The sequence below is a fragment of the Cheilinus undulatus genome, linkage group 4 (assembly GCF_018320785.1).
Source record: "Cheilinus undulatus linkage group 4, ASM1832078v1, whole genome shotgun sequence".
NCBI classification, from domain to species: domain Eukaryota; kingdom Metazoa; phylum Chordata; class Actinopteri; order Labriformes; family Labridae; genus Cheilinus; species Cheilinus undulatus.
The window spans coordinates 1,931,459-1,941,853 of record NC_054868.1 but is presented as its reverse complement, the minus strand read 5'-3'; the positions used below and the strand labels follow the sequence as shown (position 1 = coordinate 1,941,853).

The following is a 10,395-nucleotide window of genomic DNA, read 5'->3' as shown; positions in this document are numbered from 1 at the left end:
GACTAAACACCTAACCTTAACCCTAGGACTTAAGGTGGGCTCCAGGGTATACCCTACTACCTTACCCTAACCCTAACTGCTTAGTGGCTTACAAAATGCAGTGCTATTACATAATGAATTGAAAATTTATTACATTATTACATAATGCAGTGTTTTTACATAATGTGGCGCTACAGACCTTTAAGTTTAGGGGCGAGGTCTAGGTTTCAGTATTAAGTTCTTACAGTTAAAATTTTAAACCTGGCTCAACAGGGTGGTAGCATACAACATTATTATGCATTAGTTTTTCAGTTGTTTGAATTTGTGCAGCTACTTCATGTTCTAAATTAGCAAGAATTGATAACCCTGTGACAAACACAGGGTTACGTTAGAGACGATAAACCAAAGCCTGATATCAGGATAGAATAGAGTGAAGCTAAAGCAGCACATCCATGACTGGTGATCGCCTTCCCGACCTCACTCAATTTAACCCCATAGTTTCAGGTCATTTCAACAATAAATCACGTTACGTAATATCAAAGACATCGATCTTATACCCATCTGTCTTTTTGGCTCACATCCCAATGAATGGATTCAAGTTAGAACTACTCTGAGCTCCATTAATCATGGGACCGTACACTTTAAACCTTCCACTGACACAACTCTCTTTACGGCTTTGTGCCAAGCTATCTAAGCAAACATATTTACAGCAGATGTGGAAACAAGGCAAGGCTAAAGGGTTACACAATCACAGGACTGGGGACATAACCTGAATGAAGCTCTGCCCACTGACCAATCAGAACGTACATAAGTTTATTGATGGATTGATGAAGTGATTCCATCCTTAAAGAACCACCAGAGCTCTGTGGTTGTCTGAACTTTTACGCTTTTGTTTATATTTAAGGTGGTCCAGCAGCTGAGATATTTCCGCCTTAAATCTCACACCTAGCTACAAGTAGGTGTAACATCCTCAGTGTGGTTGTCATGGTGATGGTGTGTAAATGATGAGGAGGCAGTGTTCTCCATCATAGATCATCCTCACTAAAGTCAGGGTACGCTGGGATTCTCAGACAGGTCAGAGTTTCGGGTCACATGACTCGCTCTGAAGCCGTGCTGACCAATGGTTAATTACCAGATACCCCAATTACCAGATAGGTAATAGGTAATACTTAGAAATTATATATTGTGTTACCTAGAAAATATCACGCACAAATCTTAATAAAAGCTCAAAGTAATTTTTCTAACACACTGTCTGTGTTGGGATAGTGTATCTACTCAGGCAGCAAGCATGTGGCTAATTAAGGCAGTGAATATTCAAGATATCAGCGTGGACATGCCAAACAAAGCCCATTACCGGGGGACTAGAGATACTGTAAACTACGCAGTGAATTTTTGGCCAGGACACTCAGGACACACGTTATGAGGGGATTCTCAACTAGTCGTCACTGTAGGTCATGAAGAAGCTGAAACAAAGAGAACTGAAGATAGCAGAGTGGCTAAAACACTGATGCAGCTGCTGAGACTCTGACAGGTCAGTAGTGGACTCCAGTAAGAAGGTACATCTACCTGTGACCAATTCAATCTAGTACTACACCAAATAAACCACAACAGTTGGGTTTACTGTTTTAGCGGAGGTTACAGTTGAGATCATCAGTACGAGGAAGAGCAAGGTGTTGTCTAGTTAACAGAGCTCTGGTTAGTCTGTTAGGATGATTTGTTGGTGTTTTCAGTGGAGGATGGTATTTGGCTGTTCTAAACTGCTAAGTCATGGTAGCAGCTAACAGGCTAACTTAACGCTAAGGGTGCTAATGTGAAGTTAAGTGCTGCTGGTGTTTATGTGTTACAACGTAGGTGTATATTGTGCAACTGACTGCAAATTTATCAGGAAAAGCTCACATTTTTAATTCTGTTTGTTTAAACCACCTGTATAAAGACAGTAGAAAGTCTTTGCCCAGTCGTTTCTAAGGTAAGTATATATTTGTCCACCAGGCTGTAATAACAGGGTGACAATTACTTGGGTTTACTATCAGCTTGGTATCTGCTGTCTTGGTCTTGAGTCAGATTCAGACAGAAAAATGTTTCCTCAGTCCCGCTTTATGTATTTTGCTGCTGTTATTGGTCATATTTGGCTATCTAAAGCAAAAGTTCTTCTGAATGGCTGAAATTCTTGAAGACTGTCATTTTCGACAGAGACAAAAGAAGTCTAGTGGAAAGCCTAAAGTTGGATTTTTCATATATTTACAAATTAATTTAAGCTGATATAGAAATTTAAATGTAGTTCAGACTTAAAAACAAACTCTGAAGTTTAAGGAATGATGAATACAGATGAAGAGTTCAGCTGAAGTAGGTCAGCTGGTCTGGACTAAACCTCCTCCAACTTATCAGTTCATACAGCAGATATTTACAGATGATATAGTCAGATTTTTAAAGATAATGAGTTATAAACATGGGCAGAAACGTTTATATCTGCCCTGTCAGCAGATATCATACTGATAATAGCATGCATCCCTACTTTTGAAAACTGAAAACAGCATCTTTAATCGTCATGGCAACAGCAGCAATGACTGCTGTGACTCTCCCACAACCGTAACAAAAGAGTCAAGGGTATTATAAGCTGTATTTTCATTTCAAAAACATCAGTATGTCAATGAATGCCCTTAACTGGGAAGTAAGCGCTGTTGTCTGAATTTTTGACAGTGTCACCAGTTAATCCACCACCAGTTAAACCGTTATACCAGTTCACGACAACAGACAAATCCATGATAATTAAATTTTGGTTCTGGTTTTTAGGTTTGAGACTCGGTAAAAACTACAGGTGAGTAGGGAAATGACAGGTATACTTAATAAACTGACCTCTGTGTCTCTGTTCATTATCAATAAAGTTTGATGGGTTTAAGTCTGTTACAATAAACGTAGCTGCCACTCTGACACCGGATGGCGTTGTGGGGAAAATGCTCCCACGCTTCGTGGGCGGAGAAATCACTGCCAACCGTCTCCACCGACCATGGCACGCTCTACAACTCCGCTGACCCTTAGCACGTCGTCTACACACGTTTGCTGCTGCCACGTGATTGGTTGATTAAATATTTACCATAGTGAGCTGCTGACAGGTGTACCTGATTAAGTGGTCAGTGAATGTCTATCATCAGTTAAAAAAGGAATCAGACTGAGTCGTGTTCACTGGGAGAGACAAATGAATTGCCACCATCTTACAGAGGTAAGAGGTCAAAGCTTGACCTTACAACCTGTCTGAAGGTGGCGTTCATCCGTACGCAGTCTGGATGGTCATGGCTGTTATCCATCTAACCATCTAACCTTCATTGCTCTCCCAGTAAACTCACCATTTAACCGTCTACCTGCTGACCGGGCAGAACTGCCAGTATGGCTAAAAGGTCATATGACCTCACTGATTTCAGAAGTCAGCAGGGTGTTTGACCAATGAGAGCACAGTAGCATGACATCACACATGAACATACCGTCTCACCCTAAAAATTACGTCTGATTGGACAGAGCTTTAACAAACTAAAGTAGGCGGGGCTTGGAGTCCAAACCTGCTGTGAATGGTCGAGTTAAATGGTGTATGAACAAGCAGCAAGCAGCCAATCAGAGGAGGAGCAGACAGAGCAGAGCATGATGGGAAGGCGTCTACAGGTGGCGTCTGATGAACCAGATCTCGTTACGGCGGCGAGGGACACCAGGGTTCTCGTACACAGCAACCATGTAGCTGTCCCTGTGCAGGTCGTCGGACGCGCCCACAATCTCCCACAGCTGCTCGATCTGACGGGTCACTGTCTCCTCAGTGGTTGTCCCAAAGAACGGCCTGTGAGCCAATCAGAGAGCAGAACATCAGTAGACTGCTCAAGGTTAAGAATTAATCAACCAATCAATTAATTGATCAATGGATCGTCACAGGCTGATTCCTGGACAGGGGGTGTATTAAACTCTGCCTGAATATTCACTATACTTTAACAAACATAGAACATCCTATGGAGTCAGAATGGATATGAAACTCAGTGTTCATTTAACTTCCCTCTGCTTTATAAAACATGTAAAACTATGGAGTCAGTATGGTTACAAAACTTATTGCTCTTCTTGATATTAAGTCAGTTTTAACATATAACATTTTATGAAGTCAGTATGGTTACAAAGCTCCATATTCATTTAACTGTTACCTCTGCTTTTAAAACCATGGAATATCCTATGGAGCCAGTATGGTCACAAAATTTAGAGCTCATCTTAAAATTCCCTCTGCTTTTGAAAACATAGAACAACTGTGGAGTCAGTATGGTTACAAAACTTCGTACTCATCTTGATATTCACTGAGTTTTAACATATAACACTATATGGAGTCAGTAAGGATACAAAACTTAGTGCTCATCTTGATATTCACTGAGTTTTAACATATAACATTATATGGAGTCAGTATGGACACAAAACTTAGTGCTCATCTTGATATTCACTGAGTTTTAACATATAACATTATATGGAGTCAGTATAGACACAAAACTTAGTGCTCATCTTGATATTCACTGAGTTTTAACATATAACATTATATGGAGTCAGTATGGACACAAAACTTAGTGCTCATCTTGATATTAACTCAGTTTTAACATGAAATATGCTATGGAGTCAGGATGGATACACAACTCAGCATTCATTTAACTCTTCCATCTGCTTTCAAAACATCAATTATTTTATGGAGTCAGTATGGTTACAAAATTTAGAACTCATCTTAACATCCCCTCTACATTATCAGACATGGAACATTCATATGAAGTCAGTATGGTTACAAAAATCAGGTTTCATCTTAACAATCTCTCTGCTGTAACAAACATGGAACATTCTATGGAGTCAGTCTGGATACAAAACTCTGAGTTCATCTTAACGTTCCTTCTGCTTTAACAAACACACATTTCCTTGGAGTCAGTATGGTTACAAAAATCTGATGTCATCTTGATATTCCCTCTGCTTTAACAAATATGAATTATTCTATGGAGTCAGTATGGTCACAAAACTTAAAGCTCATCTTAACATTCTGCGATCATTTCTTGTTGATTTTGCGCTCAGCTTTTTCAGAAAATCTGCACACAAAATCACGTAGTCATGAGCTTGAGTTTTGCTACCATACTGACTCCGCAGAAACCCCAGGTCACTGCTGATCTCACGCTCACCTGGTGATGACTCTGATTGGCTCCCGGCGGATTATGGTGATGTCGGGGTCAGAGGGTTGTGGGGGGTTTGTCTGGAACTCGGTGGGGAGGAAGAACGCTGTTAGGACGTCTTTCTGGAACGTTTTACCGTCTTCCATCATGTGGATGTTACTGACCACAGGAACCGACATCCCCAGGTACCTGCCTGATTAACACACCTGTATGAGTCAACACTGATGACATCACAGGCGTAAGGTGTGGTCAGATGTGACGGTGTGGCCTAAAGGTGCGGTCTTACCTGCAGAGTTGTCCTTACAGATGAAACGCATCAGCTTCATGAAGGCCATAGAGATGCTCTGCTCATAAAGCTTCTCCCCCCTTGTCACGCACGCCCAGTTACCTGCAGGATAGACCCTCTCCTCGTATTGGACCTCCCCCATCTGACAGGGCAGGGTAGAGAGAAAGGGGAGTAGGGTAGAGAGGGTTAAGACCAGGTCTGACCGCTCTCTACTGGGTAGATGAGGTTCTGGTTTTTACCTTCTCGTGTATGGACACTGGAGCAAAGGGAACCGGCTCCCTCTGCTGGCTGTTCCTGGTCATCTCATGGATGGGCCCCGTCATATCTGACACAGAGACAGCATTGGTCAGTATCTTACTACTATAATAAAGTCCAAAAATGTCATGAATCAGGAACTTCCCCTGTGCTATGAAGTGACTGTGGGCTGTTAATGCATCTTAGTGCCACTAGAGGGCACCAGAGAATATGTAAAGTGTGTGTGATTATGTGGCAGAACTGAGAAAGCTGGCGCAGGACTGTAACTTTAGTGATCGGTTTACAATGATGCTGAGGGATCGTTTGGTCTGTGGCACAAATGAAGACAGGAACCTGGGGGGCACAGGCTGTGGATACACTACCCCACCCCCCTCACGGGACGTGTAATTGTCCTTCTCTACCATAGCCACGCCCTCTCACCTGCAGGTACAGACACCTGGTGCGTGCTGGCGACAGCCTGCCAGTGCCTCAGCAGGTCGTCGTCCGCCTCCATTGGTTCAGGATTGTCTGTGATGTCATCGTCCAGCTGCTCATCGTCTAACTGGTCCAGGTCCTCTAGAGAGATCAGAGCCATGGCTGCAGGGGGCGGAGCTGACTTTTGACTTTAGGTACAGGTGAGTCTGGGAGAAAGGAACACACCTATTAGTCACATGATCTTCAGTGACCTGTGCTACTGCTCATGCTGACCGCTCTGATGCAGGGTATATACCAGTGTTACTCAACCAGAGAGCCAAACTGTTGAAAAATATCTGTGCAAGAGCCACAACCTAAGAGGTGAAAAGTGGCAAATGGGTTAAAGTAGCACTAAGAATTCATTAAAGGTGGCAAAAATGGTCGAAAACTGGGAGAGAAGTGTCAAAAATGGGTAAAACGTATGCATGAAATGGCAAAATATGGGAGGAAAGTGGCAAAAACTGAGAGAAAAGTGTCAAAAATGGGTGAGAAGTGACAAAAAATAAGTAAAGGGTGACAAAAATGGCCAAAAAGGGGCATAAAAGTGTCAAAAACGTGGCAAAAAATGAGTGAAAAGTGACTAAAACGAACAAATAACAGCAAAAAGGTGGGAATCAACGGGCAAAAAAATGGCAAGAAAGGGGAAAAATATCAATAAGAAGGATAAAAGGGGTAAAACCTGGTGAAAAAGGGAAAAACGGGATAAAAGCTGCAAAACAGAAGTGGAAAAAGTGGGCTTAAAGCAGTAAATTGATTGAAAGTGTCACAAAATTGAAAAAAATTGCCAATAAGGGCAATGGAAATATACAGACAAAAAATAAGAATGACAATTAAAGCCACTGTACAAGTGTGGGAAACAAACTGATCAATAAGATAAGATATTCCTTTATTAGTCCCACAAGGGGAAATTTCAATTTACTGCAGCAAAAAGTAGTAATTATACACAAAGCAGGCCATTGGTGACAGAAGCACAATAGAAATAGAGGACAAGGAAAGGTACTGTTAAAAGAGCACTAATAAATACAGAAGTACAAAAATATGGAATGTTAAAAAAGTCAGCTTACAAATTATAAATAGTATTTACAAACAGTTCTGTACAGGTTGGATATATTACAGATAGAGTGTGGTGGAGATATTCATATGTACACCTATATACACAAATATATATACAAACATGTGTACAGATTATACATATAAGTATAAATTATTTTAATGAGAATTTCTGAGGTCAGAGTTCAACTTTTAAGGTTTTCTGGGGGAATAAAATTTCAAGTTGAGACATAAAAGAGCCACAAATTATCACAAAAGAGCCACATGTTGAGTAACACTGGTATACAGATATTTAGAGTTGTGTATGTATATAGGTGTACATATAAATGTCTGCCCTATCCAATCTGTAATATATTCAACATGTACATAACAGCTGCAAATATTATTTATATTGTTTTAAATTTGTAAGTTACATTTCTATTTTTCCTATTCTGTATTTATTCATTGTACTAAATGAATGCTCTTTACTCTGTTGCATGCTTTGTTTACTCCACTCTTGCTGCTGTAGCCTAAATTTGGAATTTCCCCTTGTGGGTAATTAATAACTAATTCCTTTATTCCTTTAACTAGTAAAGGAATATCTTATCTTAAAATATGACACTGGATTTAGCCAGTGTTCATTTCATCGACTAAAACTCTGACTAAAAATGTTCCTCGACAGCCTTTTTTTCCATGACAAAAACTAGACTAACAAAAATAGATCTGTGATGACTGAAACTAGACTAACAAAAATAGATCTGTGATGACTGAAACTAGACTAACAAAAATAGATCTGTGATGACTGAAACTAGACTAACAAAAATAGATCTGTGATGACTGAAACTAGACTAACAAAAATAGATCTGTGATGACAAAAACTAGACTAACAAAAATAGATCTGTGATGACTGAAACTAGACTAACAAAAATAGATCTGTGATGACTAAAACTAGACTAACAAAAATAGATCTGTGATGACTGAAACTAGACTAAAATGTAATGTAGTTTTTGTCAGACATTCTAAATCTGTGATATTTCTCCACTGTGGGTAAATCTGTCAAAAACAAAGCATCAGTATCTATTCTGCCTCTCAGCTGTAGAAAGCAGGGACCCCAGGTTTAGCAGAGAACTTACTGCCATGATTTGGTCCCAGATTAGTCAAGAGAATAAATGCTTGGACTAAAAGTAAAGACTAAAATGTGAGAACTTTGATGGACTGAAACTTAAAAAAAAAAAAAAAAAAATGATCAGGTCTGATAGTGAGTATTGATCAGGTCTGATATTCAGTATTGATCAGATCTGATAGTGAGTATTGATCAGGTCTAATAGTCAGTATTGATCAGGTCTGATAGTGAGTATTGATCAGGTCTGATAGTCAGTATTGATCAGGTCTGATAGTCTGTATTGATCAGGTCTGATGGTGAGTATTGATCAGGTCTGATGGTGAGTATTGATCAGGTCTGATAGTCAGTATTGATCAGGTCTGATAGTCAGTATTGATCAGGTCTGATAGTCAGTATTGATCAGGTCTGATGGTGAGTATTGATCAGGTCTGATGGTGAATATTGATCAGGTCTGATAGTGAGTATTGATCAGGTCTAATAGTCAGTATTGATCAGGTCTGATGGTGAGTATTAATCAGGTCTGATGGTGAGTATTGATCAGGTCTGATAGTCAGTATTGATCAGGTCTGACAGTCAGTATTGATCAGGTCTGATAGTCAGTATTGATCAGGTCTGATGGTGAATATTGATCAGGTCTGATGGTGAGTATTGATCAGGTCTGATGGTGAGTATTGATCACATCTCGAACCAGCCTCAGTCTTTTCTTTAGTGATCCTTAAACTTTTAATAGTTTTGAGGACTGAACTTTTTTGTAACTCCTTATTCAAATGTATTTATTTTAATCTGATATCAGTAATGATCTATTACCGTTCCTTCCTAACCCCTAAAGGTGTGAACATCCCTGAATGTCCGACTCTTTCTATCACGACTGGGTTATTTTACTTTGAAAATCTGACAAACTTCCTACTCTGTCATTTCTCTTGTTCTTATTTTGAAAGGCCCTGCGTTAAAATGACGTATGTGTGGTTAAAATTATCCTACAATAATAAACAGCGATAACCCGTCCCTCCTTGGACCCGCTCTGAGCCGTGTCTGCGAAACTAGGTCACCGGAAGTGCCATCCTGAGACGTTCTGACCCGCTCCAGAGACCAGCTAACAGAGCGAACCGAGCGAACAGAGCAAAGCTAGGAGAACCGGGCTAAGCGGACCGAGCTAACAGATTACTCGGGTCAGAGCAGAATGGGTTGGTTAGCATGGTTAGCACGGTTAGCATGGCGCTACCTGTCTGCATCGCATTCACTACTAACACAATCAACCAGACTAGTTAGCACGGTTAGCCTGAACACTTTTAGCACGGTTAGCACACAGATCTAACCCAGATCAGACGTGTCTCTATCAGGTAATGATCTCACCTGGTTCTGGTCCCTCGAGCCCTACAGCCGAGTGCACAACTCTAACGACAGAAAGTCTTTTTCTCTGCTTCCGGTGACTGTCCGCACCGAACCCTTCAGAATAAAAGCCTGTCGCTCCTCCCCTCTGCAGTAGAGAGTTCCAGACTGTCCGGATTACTGGACCATTTATACTATCAGTACAATGAGAACTACACTAATACTCATCCTGCTGCCATTAATATTACTACAACCAACGACACTTTCTGATAGTACTGTTAATACAACCAACACTACAACTTATACTACAATAACTGACCGGACATTTAATGATAATTCTAGTAACACTACTGTTAATAAACCAGTACTAGTACTACTACCACTACCGTTAATATAACTTCAACGACTGGATATTTGCTAATAAAAACACAACTAAAAGTAGTATTATTATTATTACTGCAAGTGATGGTGCTGCTGCCATTAATATTACTGGACATTTATTACTAATACTATTAATACAAGTTCAACTAGTAATGCTATTACTACTGTCATTAATACTAATATAAGTCAAACTACTTACATTTATATCACTATGACTGGACATACATAATAACTCGGGCTGGGCAATTAATCGCAAATGAGATTAAATCGCAATTTGGCGATTGGTGCTTATTTCTTTAACCTGAAATTTGTGACAGAATACCAGTTCAAAAATATTTCACAAAACACAAAAATATTTCAGAAAGACAAAAATATTTCAGAAAACACGAAAATATTTC

The 10,395-nt window shown here is 40.0% G+C and overlaps 1 protein-coding gene across 1 annotated transcript; it reads right to left on the bottom strand.

The window, feature by feature from the left end:
- Nucleotides 1-51: 51 nt before the first annotated feature.
- Nucleotides 52-9,765, bottom strand: soul4 (heme-binding protein soul4). Its single transcript, XM_041785285.1, has 6 exons — nt 9,641-9,765; nt 6,103-6,302; nt 5,667-5,752; nt 5,428-5,569; nt 5,151-5,334; nt 52-3,799 (listed from the first exon to the last, which is right to left on the bottom strand). The coding sequence occupies exons 2-6, from the start codon at nt 6,254-6,256 to the stop codon at nt 3,625-3,627; spliced, it is 741 nt and encodes a 246-aa protein (XP_041641219.1). The 5' UTR covers nt 6,257-6,302; nt 9,641-9,765; the 3' UTR covers nt 52-3,624.
- Nucleotides 9,766-10,395: the final 630 nt, after the last annotated feature.

Bases quoted from the DNA above. Each gene is read 5' to 3' on its own strand.
- soul4 (XM_041785285.1), bottom strand. From the start codon at position 6,256: ATGGCTCTGATCTCTCTAGAGGACCTGGACCAGTTAGACGATGAGCAG. The intron at 5,570-5,666 runs GTAAAAACCAGA...CTGCCCTGTCAG, and splicing joins CAGTGTCCATACACGAGAAG to ATGGGGGAGGTCCAATACGA. The intron at 3,800-5,150 runs GTGAGCGTGAGA...ATTGGCTCACAG, and splicing joins CCAATCAGAGTCATCACCAG to GCCGTTCTTTGGGACAACCA.